At 43.2% G+C, this 16,799-nt stretch overlaps 1 protein-coding gene across 4 annotated transcripts in view; it reads right to left on the bottom strand.

The window, feature by feature from the left end:
- The window catches only part of ARMH3 (armadillo like helical domain containing 3), a 197,961-nt gene that overhangs the window by 113,283 nt on the left and 67,879 nt on the right, over positions 1 to 16,799 (bottom strand). For all 4 annotated transcript variants that reach the window (XM_032179424.2, XM_032179415.2, XM_058436068.1 and 1 more), the window contains one exon: positions 448 to 530. In XM_032179424.2, coding sequence (XP_032035315.1) covers positions 448 to 530 — 83 coding nt within the window. The remainder of the gene's footprint in view (positions 1 to 447; positions 531 to 16,799) is intronic.

Here is a 16,799-nt window from a genome sequence, read left to right as displayed (position 1 = left end):
TATCCTAAGAAGATAGTCAAAATGCACAATGGCCTCCTTCTATCCCAAATAACCAGCCAGATAAGCAAGCATCTGTAACGTCCCTCAGAAACCAAGTGCAGCCATGATGGAACCTTCAGAGGGTTTGCTATTTACCAACATAGAGACCGCAGTAGTATACAGTAGTCTCTCAGGTGGGACCAAGGCTCACTATTCATACACAGAGATCTAACCTATACCCACCTCTGCCAGACAATATATTTTCATGAAGGAAAGAGAGTCATGCAGAGTTTGTCAAAGACATAGGTGAGAGTGGGGACCACCAGTCCAGATTCAGATCCAAAAAAATTATATAGGTCTGGTTCCCTCTATGGCTTAGTCCCCAGACCACCAGCTCCTGTTTCAAACCAGTGCATTTCTGCCTTAGCATACGGCTTCAGAAAAAGAAGTATTTGTTTTGATACTCACCATAAGGGCTAATGTAAAAATGTTGTGTTTGGCCAAAAGTACAGTCTCATTTGACATAAGGAACTTCAGCAAATTTATCAAGGCTTTAAAAAAAAAAAAAAAAAGACATCAACAAGCTATTCAAACCATGATTAATAAAGTTAAATAAAAACAGACTAGCTCTAAAAAAAATCCAGAGGGTTAAAGTGAGTAAGTCTCGGCCACCAAGGTCTTTTAAAAAGCAGGTAAGGTAGGTATATTTGAGGAAAGCACTCACCTTCCCAAGCACGTGTCTGCTTATCTGATCATGGAAGGTTTTTAAATATCTACTTCTTTTTGCCACTTCTTAAATAGTAATTAAGCTCAGAAATTTGACTATAAAACTGACATCTTGGTGTTTCAAATTTACTCCCACATGGTGATTTCCCCATCAAATTTGCTCAATTTGCAGGTGAAAATGAGGGTCCCTCTTCCACCCTAGCTGCTAGCTTCTATTGTCATCAAGCTTTAGACATGTATCTGTTTCAGACATCATTGCTAAGAGGAAAATGTATCCATTCTAACTGGTCACCAGATATGGCAGCTATACTGTAGAACCTACAGCTGGGCTGCAGCGGTAGATGAGGAGAGCTCATAAAGAGAAAAAAAGCCCTTAACTGCTCTAACTATTCAAACAAAGTGAAGCTTGCGCTGACCTCTCGTGACAGTGACAACATTTACTGAAATCTCTTTCTGCTTGGCAATTCTTAGTGAGGGGAGAGATTCTTAAAACCCAAGCAACCTCAATAAAGAGACTGACTGCCAAGTCCCTAGGTTAACAGTACAGCTTCAGACATTTTTGCAAATAAATATTAAGCATAAAAGAAGTTATCAGTTACCTTATACTCATTCACCTAGCACATTTTGTCCACGAAATGAGTCCTGCTTCTCTGCCCATCTCAGATAATGCTCCTGTACCTACCTCCCCTACTTGATGGGATACTATAAAGGGGTTCAGCAGCTGCAGGCAATCTGTGGTCCTTCTGTCTTCTCCCCCACAAACCCCCACCTTCCACAGACCCAAGAAAAGCCTTGACCTCTCTTTTTCTAGGACCATATCTGCTTCTTTGCCAGCAAAGAAGTTCATTCTCCCATGCTGTCAGAGTTTTGTGTGGTTTACTACTCTTAAAGAAGAGATGTGAGCTTTGATTTGGAACAGCAGGGAATGATGAGTAGGAGTGAGACTCTCCAGACTCCTGCTGCCTGCCACACAACACCCCTCACTCTCAATCCTTTAAAAGCACAGGTACAGTAAAGAAACAGCAGGCAAGGAAAGTACAAGAGGCTGGCTTCACCCACATTCTGTTTCTAAAGCCTGAATCTTCCCCTCAAATAGCAAAAAAGCCTTGCCAGGCATGAAGGAGATAGGCATCTTCATTTATAAACTCTTTACCCCTGGCCCCAACTTGAGTTCTCTGGGGTTTCATAATGAAAAGGCAAATGATAGGCAGCTGGCCCTTTTAATGGTGTCTGTTAAGTGATCAAGTGATCTGTTGGACTGGGGGGACAAAAAGCCTCTAAGGGAGCCCATTCAGGATCACACAACCTGCTTAGCTCCTACCAGGAGCACACAAATAAGGGGGCTAGCTAAAATTCACATAAAAATGACTAACCCAAACTTCCCTCCTTAAAGAAGATCACCTTGCTGAGTGAGCTACGTGGGGGCTGCCCACCCTGCCACCTAATCCCCAGAGTTTAGACAAGCCCTGTTAATGACATACTATCTGACAATCGGACTCTATAAACTCATAGAGGCGGGAGAAAGGGATGGGCAGCACGCACGGCGCTCTGCAAAACGTAATGACTAGCGACAAAGCAGCTTTTGCACACATCCCATCAACAAGGGCTTTTGTCCCCAGGACACACAGCACAGAGATGCAGCCTCAGCAGTGGCTATGTGGTAATTAAAGGGCAGGAAACCTGGAGGAAAGGATGCGGGAGCAATGATTTATTGCTCCTCTGCTGGACTACAGATAGTCTTGATCTCTGGGATTCAGAGTCCAGGATGACAAAGTGATAAATATTAGAGGAGGAAGAGAGCAATTCCGGCACAGGCAACCTGTGTCCCAACTGCCACAGACATTAGCGGAGCCAGAGTATTGAAAGGGAGAGTCCAGTACCGCAATACTCTGAGAGTCAGTGCCAGAGCGGCTTGCATTCTGCCCCTGAAAATGCAGGTCAGATATTCTGCTTCTCCAAGAACCAAGGTCTTCTCACTTGGAAGTAAGAATTCTCTACAGGGGCCAGGTGCGGTGGCTCACGCCTGTAATCCTAGCACTTTGGGAGGCCGAGGCAGGCAGATTGCCTGAGTTCAGGAGTTCGAGAACAGCCTGGGCAACACGGTGAAACCCTGTCTCTACTAAAATACGAAAAATTAGCTGGGCGTGGCAGTGTGCGCCTGTAGTCCCAGCTACTCGAGAGGCTGAGGCAGAAGAATTGCTTGAACCCGGGAGGCGGAGGTTGCAGTGAGCCGAGATCACACCACTGCACTCCACCCTGGGCGACAGAGCAAGACTCCTTCTCCAAAAAAAAAAAAAAAGAATTATCTACAGGGAATTTAACAGGCAACTAAAATGAAGCCTCTGACATCATAGATGGTAATTCTTCAAGAGAGAATGTCCCAAATATCCCATGAAATAGTGCTTTTCTCCATCATCATCTCCCTGACTTTGCACTCACTATATCAACTGTTCAGTGTATAACACACCACTACACACAGATTCTAGCCTCTGACCTGATATGATGGGAGTTTTAAGTCTGTGAGGCTTTGACATAGCTGATTATAGATTTTTAGAGCTAGAAAATACCTTAGGTCATTTAATCCAATTTCCTCATTTTTAGATAAGAAAACTCCATGCCCCATTCCACCCTCACCTCAAACTAGCTGGTGACTAAGCTGGGACTAGAACCTGGTCACCTGTTTAGTGTTCTTTCTGCCATGACATTAAGAAGATAAACAAGCCGGGTACGGTGGCTCATGCCTGTAATCCCAGCACTTTGGGAGGCTGAGGCAGGCAGATCATGAGGTCAGGAGTTTGAGACCAGCCTGGCCAAGATGGTGAAACGCCGTCTCTACTAAAAAATACAAAAATTAGCCGGGCACGGTGGCGGGCACCTGTAATCCCAGCTACTCATGAGGCTGAGGCAGAAGAATCGCTTGAACCCAGAAGGAGGAGTTTGCAGTGAGCCAAGATCACACCACAGCACTCTAGCCTGGGCGACAGAGCAAAACTCCGTCTCAAAAAAAAAACAGAAGATTAAACAAAGGTGCGAGATCAAGTTGAATGTTAAAGTGGGGAGTGGGGTTACAGCTTACTATAAATGGTGTGCTTAGACCTGCTGACTATACTGTTATCAGCACTTCTCTAGACTCTGGTTTATAACTTTCTCCACCTGTCAGCTGCTCTATGTCATTTTCACGTATTTGGTCCCCGTTTTCCCTTGGTCCTCAGCTACCTGTTAAAGTACAAGTATTTAATACCTCATTATTGCCTTCCTGTCACTCACTGGCAACACAAAAAGACTCCCAGAAGCTTCGCTCAGCACGAGCCACCTCAGCAGGCCTCTCTGCCAGCTCCTTGGCCTGCTCTCTGCTGTCTTATCTACATCTCAGCTCTCACCTCCACCTCTCTATCCCTTGTGGCTTTCTCTCTTTTTTTTTTTAAGCACATAACTATCAACTAAAACTGTTCCTAATTCCCTCAGTCAGAGGTGCCTTCTTCAAAATTAGGTACTGCCAATGGAAGATGATTGGATATGGACATTAAAGGGAGCCAAGATCCCCTTTCTTTAGGCAAAATCAGAACCAAAACAAAAAAAAATGAGTATAAACAATTAATAACCAGGTTTATTTATAAACTATTATAGACTGAGCTTTGCACAGGGTTTATGCCAAAAAAAGACCGGTTTAGGCCAAAGAAAATGCCCTGTGTCAGGAGCAGTTTCAAGGACAGCAGAGAACTGGCACTCAGGATCTCAGTGCCAACACAGAGCTCACGCTAACAGGCTCCTGACTCACCCCCTCTACATACACACACACCTTTAGAAAACTGCCCTTGATCCACTTGTCCACTTGATGCCATCTGGGCACATGACCAGCCAAATTGTTCCAAGGACACTCACAGAAGTAGCAGTACATACAGGGAAGAATTAAGATAACTAAAACATAAGGGGATGACTGCATAAACATAGTACTGTTAATCAGTCATACATCTGTAAGACTTTGCAATCAAGTACAGTAAATGTTGTAGTCATTATGAAGATATGAGGGACAGGATGTACCATTTAATTTAATCATTTGCCTTATCATGTTTCTCATTGTTAAATAATAGTTTCTAAAATGAAGTGGGGGGAAAGGGCTAACACAGGATTCTTCACCAAAGGCCTGACTCCTGGTCTGAGAGATTTCCAATGAAGCATGACCTTATGGTATAGAAACTTAACACTGTGTAAACAGCTTTGCTCATTAGGTGAGCAATGGCTGCTCACTCCCCCAAAACAGAATGGCATAGCTTGTTGCAGAGAATATCCTTTTGGGTAAGGGCAAGCTTGGTAGTTGAGACTTTCCATACCTTAAGAGATAATGCCCATGGGCCCATACTCCACATCCCTGGGAATGGGCTGTCCCAAAATACCAACGCGAAGACATATATCACAGAGGAATGCATCATTTCCTCCAGAAGAGTGACAACAACTACAAGTTAATAACTGTGTCCAGAAGCTCACACAGAGCATCTCAAACTTTCCTTTTTTTTTTTTTTTTTTTTTTTACCCTCTATCTGATACCTTAAAAAAAGACACTTAACTACAGAAATCACCTTCCTAAAACTGCATTCACCTCTTTTCAAAGTGAGAAACACCATGGTCATAAATGGCAGGAAAGGTAACACTTAGTAGGTGCTTGCTAGGTGCTAGATATTATGTAAAGCACTTAAAGTATATTCTTCTCACTGAATCCTCTTAACTATCTGATGAAGTAGGTATTATTGTTCCCATTTTACAGATGAGCAAATCAAAATTCAGAAAGGTTAAATAAATTACCCAAAGCCAATATGCTGGTTGGAGCTAAACTGCATTAAGGACAAATCATGCTGGGGAGAAGAAGGTCTCTGAACTCCCACTGCTGAGGTCTATGAAACTGTATTGGATCCACCCAAACTTCAATTTAAAAAATATTTGTTGGGGATACAGGAGCTATCTAGGGCCAATATCTATATTTGCCACCAAAAACCATACTTCGATCACAATTCCACTGATTAGCCCCTCACATAACAAAGTGACCAAAGGAAAAATCCTATAAGCTCAGAGTACATCTCCTTTTTTTTTTTTTTTTTTGAGACAGAGCTCAACTCTGTCACCCAGACTGAAGTGCAGTGGCGTGATCCTGCCCTACTGCAACCTCCACCTCCCGGGTTCAAGAGATTCTCCTGGCGTAGCCTCCCAAATAGCTGGGATTACAGGAACCCATCACCATGCCTGGCTAATTTTGCATTTTTTTTTTTTTTTGAAACAGAGTCTTACTCTGTTGCCCAGGCTGGAGTGCAGTGGCACGATCATGGCTCACTGCAACCTCCACTTCCCGGGTTCAAGCCATTCTCCTGCCTCAGCCTCCCGAGTAGCTGGGACTTACAGGCACCTGCCACCACACCTGGCTAATTTTTTGTATTTTTTATTTCACTGCGTTAGCCAGGATGGCCTCCATCTCCCAACCTCGTGATCCGGCTGCCTCGGACTCGGCCTGCCAAAGTGCTGGGATTACAGATGTGAGCCACCGTGCCTGGCCATTTTTGTATTTTTAGTAGAGATGGGGTTTCACCATGTTGGCCAGGCTGGTCTCAAACTCTTGACCTCAGGTGATCCACCTGCCTCAGCCCTACAAAGTGCTGACATTACAGGCGTGAGCCACTGTGCCTAGCCAATTTACTTATTTATTTTTATTTTTTATTTATTTATTTTTGTTTTTGAGATGGGGTTTTGCTCTTGTTGCCCAGGGTGGAGTGCAATGGCATGATCTCGGCTCTCAGCAACCTCTGCCTCCTGGGTTCAAGCGATTCTCCTGCCTCAGCCTCCCGAGTAGCTGGGATTACAGGCATGGGCCACTGCACCTGGCTGTCTCCTGGTAGTAGTTTTAAAAGGTCAACTTAAAATAAGGTGGTAGTAGGCTATTGACCTACTTATTTTATGCCATTCCCCTTTCGTTAAAGTAGGGCTTCTCTTTTTCTTTTTCTTTTTTTTTTTTTTTTTTGAGATGGAGTCTCACTCTGTCGCCCAGGCTGGAGTGCAATGGCGTGATCTTGGCTCACTACAAGCTCCGCCTCCCGGGTTCACGCCATTCTCCTGCCTCAGCCTCCCAAGTAGCTGGGACTACAGGCGCCCGCCACCATGCCCGGCTAATTTTTTGTATTTTTAGTAAAGATGGGGTTTCACCGTGTTAGCCAGGATGATCTCGATCTCCTGACCTCGTGATCCGCCCACTTCGGCCTCCCAAAGTGCTGGGATTACAGGCGTGAGCCACCGTGCCCAGGAATTTTTGCATTTTTAATAAAGACAGGGTTTCGCCACATTGGCCAGACTGGTCTCAAACTCCTGACCTCAAGTGATCTGCCCGCCTTGGCCTCCCAAAGTGCTAGGATTACAGGCATGAGCCATCACGCCTGGCCAGCTCAGAGTACATGTCTCTAAATGTCTCAGGACTTCACTCCACTGGCCTAAGATAATTAAACCCACACAATCTCAAAAAAACAAGAGATTGCAGGAACTCAAGTATTTGTACACCCATGTTTACAGCAGCATCATTCACAACAGCCAAAAGGTGGAAGCAACCCAAATGTCCATCGACAGATGAATGAATAAACAAAATATGGTATATACATATGGCAGAATATTACTCAGCCTTAAAAAGGAAGAAAATTCTGACAACATAGATGAACCTTGAAGATATTATTCTAAGTGAAATAAACCAGTTACAAAAGGACAAATGCTGTTTAATTCCACTTAAATGAAATACCCAGAGGAATCAAATTCAGAATTAGTGGTTGCCAGGGTCTGGCATGAGGGGGAATTAAGAATTATTGCTGGCCGGACATGGTGGCTCACACCTGTAATCCCAGCACTTTGGAGGCTAAGGAAGGTGGATTACCTGAGGTCAGGAGTTCAAGACCAGCCTGCAACATGGTGAAACCCCGTCTTTACCAAAAAAAAAAAAAAAAAAAAATTAGCCTGGCTTGGTGGTACACACCTATAGTCCCAGCTACCCGGGAGGCTGAGGCAGGAGAATCACTTGAACCCAGAGGTGGAAGTTGCAGTGAAACAAGATCGCACCACTGCACTCCCACCTGGGCGACAGAGTGAGACTCCATCTCAAAAAAAGAAAAAAAAAAAAGTTACTGTTTAATGAGTACTGAGTTTCAGTTTGGGAAGATAAAAAAAAAGTACTGGAAATGGAACATAGTGATGGCTGCACAATGTGAATACACTTAGTGCCACTGAACTGTATGGTTAAACATAGTTACAATGATAAATTTTATGTTTATTTTACCCCAATTAAAAAGAAAAACAAAAGGTCAATGTTTTTCTTCCCACAGACACTCTCAATGGCCTCACAAACACTCCAGTCTCTCTGTAACCTCTGCATAACTGACTGGCTGACATTCACGTCAAAGTACACCATACTGAGTACAGGGACAAACATACAAAGATGCTTCCTCACTGATAGGTAAAAGGAAAGGAGCCAAATATACTGAATCAACAGACAGCCCACGAACTTGAGCAGGAATGCAAATTCAAAACGAACCCCAGGCAGCCCTGAAGGCAACACTGCGGCAATCTTCAAAATAATCACCAAAGTTCACCATCCAAACTAACAATGCACTAAGTACCAACACTATCCTACAAAATCCTCAGGGACTCTGGGTTTGACTCCTAATCCTTGCTGTTTCATCTGTTATACTTAATGAGGCGCCAAGTACTCTTACTCTGCACCAAGTGAAGAACTGAGAAATTACTGCAGTAAAATATTTGAGGTATTATATTACACATTAAATACGTTTAAGTTGTAGGGAAGTGAGTGCTCAATACACACTCATTTCTTCATTGGCAAGTCTTTCATACCAGGCCCCTTGAAAACTTAGTTTCTGGGCTCTTTTTCAGGAACTCCAAATTGGCTACAACTGCTGTCTCTTTTGACTCTGTACTAGAGGCAACTATCAGTCTCACACTCAGCTTCAGCCCATGTTCCCTTCCTTGGGGAGTCCTGTGCATCATATTTGGTGAAAGCGTATGACAACAGTGTGTAGAGTTCTGACTTTTCTGCATGCAGATGCAGGTGGAACATAGAAGAGTGTACAGGTTCTGGGAAGCTGAGCCAGGACCAGGCACTCTGATGGTTCCCTAAATCCCACGTGAATTCCTAGAGGCAGAGGCAGAGGCAGACAATCTAATTTTTTTTTCTTTTTCTTTTTCTTTTTTTTTTAAGACAGAGTCTCACTCTGTCACCCAGGCTGGAGTGCAGTGGCGCAATCCTGGCTCACTGCAACCTCCACCTCCCGGGTTCAAGCGATTCTTGCGCCTTAGCTTCCCAAGTAGCTGGGATTACAGGCATGCACCACCACACCTGGCTAATTTTTGGTTTGGGTTTTTTTGTTTTTGTTTTTGTTTTTGAGACAGGCTGGAGTGCAATGGTGTGATCTTAGCTCACTGCAACCTCTGCCTCCCGGGTTCAAGCAATTCTTCCACCTCAGCCTCCCAAGTAGCTGGGATTACAGGAGCCCGCCACCACGCCTGGCTAATTTTTGTATTTTTAGTAGAGACGGCTCCACCAGGCTGGTCTCAAACTCCTGACCTCAGGTGATCTGCCAGCCTTGGCCTCCCAAGTGCTGGGATTACAGGTGTGAGCCCCTGCGCCCAGCCCACCCTAATTTTCAAATAGGAAGAGTTGAATACAATCCATCTGAGAATCCTGCCATCTTACACAGTGCCCCGAACACACACCCCACAAGGAACCTTTTTTGCAGAGCTGTTCCTAGCATTAATACACAATGAGGACTTTCCCAGAATTTTTTTCTATCCTGCTTTGAATTCAAGAGGAGGGAAAAAAGGTAGCAGCAAATTGTGTTGCCATGTAGCAGTAGACTGAATAATGGATGTGAGAACTTCTCCAGGACTAAAACCTGTCCCCCACATTAAGGTAAACCAGGTGCAGAGAGCAACAAGCCAACCACAGGAAGACACAATTAAGTGGTAGCTCAGGCGCCTGCCTCAAAAAAAGGAGAGGGGAGGCTTAATTACAAAACCGAGTGAATGACATTTAAATAAGATTAAAAACAGGAAGGAGACAGCCTCCAGGAGAGCACAAATAAGTGTCTCCAAAGAATCAGGTCATAGAAAGCTGTCTATTTGAGCAGCTTTTACATGCTATGAAGACAAACAGCAAAGACAACACTCACCCAGACTCGATTTTGTGACCTGGCATGGAGCTAGGATTAGGCACCACAGAACCCAAATCAAAACCTGGTCATTAGGAGAGATGGATAATTTCACAGTGACTGATAAAAGAATAATATTACCATCTCAGTTGCTTAGGAGAGAAGTCAAGAAACTCAAAGGACACGATGAAAATAGCACTAGTGTCACAAGCTCATGCCACCAAAACCCTGGAGGCACTATAAACTCTAGCCAATTCCAGCATCTCTGGACAAAATCACCAATTACCCAGGGACATTGCCAGCGATCAGCAGGCTCACTGTCAATCAGCAGAGTAGTGCAGGAGAGAATCTGAAGCCAACATCTGGCAGTAGAATAATTTAAAAATACTCAGCCAGACGCGGTGGCTCAAGCCTGTAATCCCAACACTTTGGGAGGCCAAGGTAGGTGGATCACAAGGTCAGGAGTTCAAGACCAGCCTGGCCAACATGGTAAAAGCCCGTCTCTACTAAAAATACAAAAATTAGCCAGGCATGGTGGTGTGCGCCTGTATTCCCAGCTACTCGGGAGGATGAGGCAGGAGAATTGCTTGAACCCGGGAGGCAGAGGTTGCAGTGAGCTGAGATCGCGCCACGGCACTCCAGCCTGGGCTACAGAGCAAGACTCCGTCGTGGGGGGACCGGGGTGGGGGGAACAACTCCAGGTGGCTTTTCAGAATACAGGCATCTGTCTGGCTGCAAGCCTAAGCACTTCACTGACACAGAGGCCAAAGAAATAAACAAGAAAATGAAATGGCTCTGGCTGTATGCTATCAGCCTCTCCAGGTGAACAGAGCACACAAGTCAGTATGTCAACAGCCTGCACTGACTAAAGGTTCCACATTCCTCTAAATGAGTCAGAAATAGAACAAATCCTTTCTTTAAACAGAAATCTGCTTCCATCCTTACCATTTTCCTTGCAGTCAATGTGTATCTGCTAAAAAAAATAGTAATAATAAGGTTCTCAACCATCTTCCATTCCCCATTTTCTTGCAGACAATGCAAACCTCACAATTAGCACCCACCCTCTTCTTTTTCATGAAAATGAGTTTCCACATGAAAGTTCCCAGATCCTAGACTTTGGGAAATGTAGGGTCCCTGTGCAGCTGCCTCTAACCAAGCATGCTCAGGAGCCACTGCCTTCTTCTAGGGCCCTATACCACCTGCTCCTTTCCCCCCAACGTTTCCCAAATGAGTGACAGCCAAAATCACCCTTTAAGAAATCTAAAAGTCAATGAGACCATGTCTCAGTGGAACCATGTGACACAGAACCAATAACTTTACTTTTTGCAAAAATGAGGTAGGACCAATATCAGACTTGTCTTGCTCCCTCGAGATCCAGAGAAGGATGATACCTTATGAAACCACATGATATGTCCCTTTGAAACTAATATAGGCAGAGTAACCAAAAGCACAGCTAATCCTTCCCCGGTCCCTTTTACTTGACAAAATGCTCATGGGCCTATGAGAGTTGACATTTTTCTGGATAGGAAGCGACTGCATGCACAGAGAAAAGAACAAAGTGATTTCTTGCTCTTTTGGGGGCTTTTACGTGGGAATCTTTTTCTCCCTGTAACAGGCTAAACCTGTTAGAGATTCTTATCTTTTGCTTTTGCCAAGTTTCTGAGGGGATGAGAGAAAGATTCAAAATAGTGTAAATTTTGGATTCAGCCAAATGTAGTGATTTGAAAGGGAAAAAAGCTTCCTGGCATTCCTTTTTAGTCCTTGGGCTTTCTATACTGCTGTAGAGAATATTTCATAACTACATTATAGAACCAGAAAGATACCTTCTAATGCCCCTGAATTAGAACATTCTAATTTTGAAAGGAATTGATCACCCATAGAGGAAAAAAGGCTCTCTATTTTTGCATATGGAAGCTAGAGCAGTCTTAATTAGGCACATCAGCCTAGAATATATCTTGTGACATATTTGCCTAAATCAGAGAAAATTTAGCGGAATGAGGAAGAGCAATTTTAAAAACAAGATAGAAATAGCAGCTGCCAAAATTCCCCTTCCCATCTACTCTAGTTTTTACTGCCATGTTCTTTCCCGCCTGGATACTCTCTTCAAAACTAAAAGAAGCAATGTTGTAGAGTTATATAAGATGTCATCATTGGAGGAAGCTGGGTGAAGGGTACATGAAACTCTACATACTATTTTTGCAACTTCCTGTAAGTCTATAATTACATCAAAATTAAAAGTTTAAAAAAGAAACTAAACTAAAAGAAGCACACAATGAAAAGTTCAAAGGATAGTTTCTCAAAATCAACAGGGGCTGCTGAACTATCAAAGCTACATCTACACAAGAACTGCCAGATAAATCTATGGCTTGAGTCAGCCTTTCTCTTGAAAAATTTCAGTCCTGTACGGCAACACTTAAAAGTAAAACAAGCTTCCAACGAAAGGCTCTCAATTGCCAGTCTTGAGATGTACCTAACCTAGAAGGCATAGGCCTCTGCCAGTAATGGGAGAGCCAGCTGGATCCAGAACGCTGTGATACTCCCTGGGTTTTCCATTTTTCCCAGTAGATATCTAAAAGGTCAGGCCATGTACAATTTCTTTTTCACAAAGCTGTGAATGCTTTGGATGTTACTTAGCACAGTGAAGCTGAACAGATTGTTCTGGGGGCTTAGGGGGCCTTTCTTCCTGCAGGGAGTCAAATGTTGCTTAGTGATCTGTGTCTGAGCATAGGAGTCAGGAACTCTAAGTTCTAATCATGACTGTTTAGTGTCTGGTTCCATGATCCTTAGCAAGTCACTTAACCCTTCTATATCTCTACTCCCTTCCCCAACAAATGGGGATAAAAATAATGCCTTATCACCGGGATGTGGCAGAGTGAAAGGGTAACAACCGTGATCCATAGATAAATGTCGAATATAAAATATCAGTATAAATCTGCCTTTAAATCAACCCACGTTTTCAGACAATGGAAAGTCATACTATTTAAATGCAGCCTGCCCCTCCAATGCCCCTTCTTCGTGCAGTGGAAGTAAAATAAGCTGACTCCATGAAGCTCTGTTCAAGTATTTCTCTCTCCAACAACTACACGCTTCTCTCTGCACATCCTGCTCAATCTTTGCTTAATGGCTTAGAAACCATCAAAGTTTCCATTTTTACTTGGTTAAAAGCAATCCATGCATCTGTGGGTAAGGAAGAATGAGAAAAACAAAAGAAATTACTAACTACTCTCTTTCATATCAACAAATCAAATAAACTAAGGTGGATGGCTGGCCCTATCAAAGGTGATGATGTCAGCTCAACAGAAACATTAACGACATCCTACTGGGTTCTATTATTATTATTATTATTATTATTCGGCTCAAATACAACATTTTGCTGCTTTTGGAGAATGTTGATCCATCATTAATGAAAATCCTACATATCCATTCATCCATTTATTTGTTCATCCAAATGTTACCTGAGTTCCTATTAAAAAGCTAAGTAGGCCGGGTGCTGTGGCACATGCCTATAATCCCAACAATTTGGGAGGCCAAAGCAGGCAGATCACCTGAGTCCAGGACTTCAAGACCAGCGTGGGCAACATGATGAAACCCTATCACTAAAAAAAAAAAAAAAAAATACAAAAATAAGCCAGGCATGGTGGTACACATCTATAGTCCCAGCTACTTGAGCGGCTGAGGTGGGAGGATCCACTGGGCCCAGGAGGTCGAGACTGCAATGAGCCATGATTGTGCCACTGCACTCCAGTCTGGGCAAGACCCTGTCTCAAAAAATAAATAAATAAATAGCCAAGCAGTCTGCTGGAGATGTAACAATGATTAAAAAACAGGCTCTGCCCTCCAGGAACTTTTTTGAGAGGAAATATAGATATTTAAACAAATCATTGTAAAAACATATGAAATTAGCTGGGGCATGGTGGCTTACACCTATGGTCCCAGCTGCTCAGGAGGCTGAGTTGGGAGGATCACTTGAGCCCAGGAGACAGAGGTTGCAGTGAGCTGAGATTGTGGCACTGCACTCCAGCCTGGGCAACAGAGTGAGACTCTGTCTCCAAAAAAAACAAAAAAAGCAAACATAGCAAAACAATGTGATACACTAAAATAGGGGCCCAATATGCTATAGAAAACACTCCGAAAATAAGACATAGTGAACAAAATGGTCTATAGCCTCAAGAAGTGCAAAGGAGATTGCTAACCTAAAGTTCCCAGTAGGAGCGCAGTGTGACTAGTAAATAAAGAAAAAATATTGGCCGGGCGCAGTGGCTCACACCTGTAATCCCAGCACTTTGGGAGACAGAGGAGGGCAGATCACCTGAGGTCAGAAGTTTGAGGCCAGCTTGGCCAACATGGTAAAACTCCATCTTTACAAAAGTTAGCCGAGCATAATGGTGTATGCCTTTAAGTCCCAGCTACTTGGGGCGGGGGCTGAGGTGGGAGGATTGTTTGAACCCGCAATCACACCACTGCTCTCCAGCCTAGGCAACAGAGTGAGACTCTTTCTCAAAAAGAAAAAAATTACCTAGATACTAAGATGTTCTGTGAGAACAGGATTAATTGGGAGGCTGTGGAACTTAAAATTAAGACAGAGGTTTTTGACAGAAGATCATGGAGGGGCTTCAGAGGATCCAGAAACTCTGTGAAACTATATGCAAAATATGTATGTGCAAATGGACATTTTTTCTGGATACAAAGATGACTGTAGCTTTCATTCTATTCTCAAAAGTAAAGAACTATTTCAGCATGATCTTATCCCAAAACCCAGTGTTCTACCTCTATCAGTGGAGAGTTTTAAGATCTAATCTTTTACTCAGACTGGGAGATTTGGGTTGCCTAGACATCAGAGAAGAGCTTTCAAACTTTCTATAATGTGGTGAAAAACAGTGATTGCTGAAAACAGAGCAATGCAGAGCAACAGGACTTTTTCCTTTCCATATTCTAGTTAAAATTAGCCTAAATATATTTTCCTATATACTCAGATATCATGGTGACACGCATCATAGAAACAGACAGTGGCAGCAGGGAATAGGTCAGGGCTCATATCTGTAAAACCAACTAGGAAAAGCTTATCAGGCAAGATTGAACCCCCAACTAATACAGCTGGCTCCTCCTTGTCCATAAGATCACACCTGTAAATTCGTTATGGGAATCTGGGGACCTCTGGCTACCTCCCCAATAATAACAAAGAGCTAATATAGTCAAACAGCATAGAAATAAAAATCAGCAATGAAGTACAGTGATACTAAACACCCACATTCCAAACTACGTCTGGACCCTAGACGATTGCTTCCTAGATAACCAAGGGCTTTTGTGTGTCCAGTCTAATAACACATGCCTTACCAGTCTTATAAATAACATTTCATTACAGTTTGCAGCACATGTATGGCAAAGGATATATACACATAAGCATATTTGCCATGATGAGTTTCACACAGCTCCCTCAAATCCCTAAGTCTAGAAGGCAAAGAAAGAGTGAAAACATGGGCAATCCAACATATGAGGGGTAGTGCCTGCTAAGAGGTAGGTGGATAGACACACTTGTATTCACAGAATGCAATATTATACACTATTACGGGCTCTGACTGCATGGGATGCAACATTGTTTTGCAGCTTTCCTTAATGCCGCTGCTCTGCATCTCACTGTACGCTCCACATATGAATACACGGAGCCAGCATACCAGGAGGGCTCACCCAGCCTATACAGGAAAAGGAGCTAACGTCACTTAGCAGAGAACTCCAGTACAAATGTCTAGATGCCTTCGTGACAAGCAATGGTTCATGCCTAAGGACACTCATATATACTTCCCCTCAACTCATCAAGGGCCTTAGACTGTCATGCAATCAGTCCTGAGAAAAGGACATAATTATAAATAGAGCTGAAAGTTCTGAAAGACACAATGTCAACTGACCAACACAGAATAAAGAATGGCCTTCTTCACCATTTCCTAGTGAGAAGAGCAAAATGCTGAGTCAGCAAAGATAAATATAAAAGACATTTTTAAATCTCTTTAAAAGATAATCGCAGCCAGGCATGGTTACTCACACCTGTAATCCCAGCACTTTGGGAGGCCGAAGTGGGCGGATCACAAGGTCAGGAGTTCGAGACCATCCTGCCTAACATGGTGAAACCCCATCTCTACTAAAAATCCAAAAAAAATTAGCCGGGCGTGGTGGTGGGTGCCTGTAGTCCCAGCTACACGGGAGGCTGAGGCAGGAGAATGGTGTGAACCCGGGAGGCGGAGCTTGCAGTGAGCCGAGATCATGTCACTGCTCCAGCCTGGACGACAGAGCGAGACTCAGTCTCAAAAAGAAAAGAAAAGAAAAGAAAAAAGATAATCACTTGTTTAAGCAAAAATGAGGACAACATATTCTGGAGTTTATGACATACGTAAAAAGTAAAATGCATGACTATAATAACACAAAGAACACTTCATACCAATAAAAGTGTCGATTCATCAAGAGAACAGAGGATACAAAATGGGGATAGGAGGAGAATAACAGGAAGCCCTGAGTCTCAGGAGACAGACCAGAATGAAGAGTAGAAGGCAATGTGGACAAGACAATGGAACAGGATAATGAGGAAGAGGACAACAGATCATGAGAATGAGAGAAAAGCCACAGAGATCACAGAGGCCACAGACAGAATAGCTAGGACAAAAAGGAAAGAAAATAGAATGAAAGAGAAAGTAAAACCAGAAGGGAATCAGAAGAGGCAGGCAGAAACAACTACTACTACCAACTTGTTTAGTACTACAATGTGTAATTTCATTCAAGTTATAGACATAAACCATTTGTACTTATTATAAATCCAACAACTGTACCAACATCTGAAGATCTGCATCATTATTGTGTTTTCTCTTTAATCCTATGCTTTTAGAGCCTAATAATCATACAACTATCCATAGGCAACAATAATAG

Source organism: Hylobates moloch, unplaced genomic scaffold, assembly GCF_009828535.3.
Source record: "Hylobates moloch isolate HMO894 unplaced genomic scaffold, HMol_V3 SCAFFOLD_3, whole genome shotgun sequence".
In the NCBI taxonomy this organism is placed as follows: domain Eukaryota; kingdom Metazoa; phylum Chordata; class Mammalia; order Primates; family Hylobatidae; genus Hylobates; species Hylobates moloch.
Note: the sequence above shows the minus strand (reverse complement) of the source record. Positions and strands in the feature narration are given on the sequence as shown.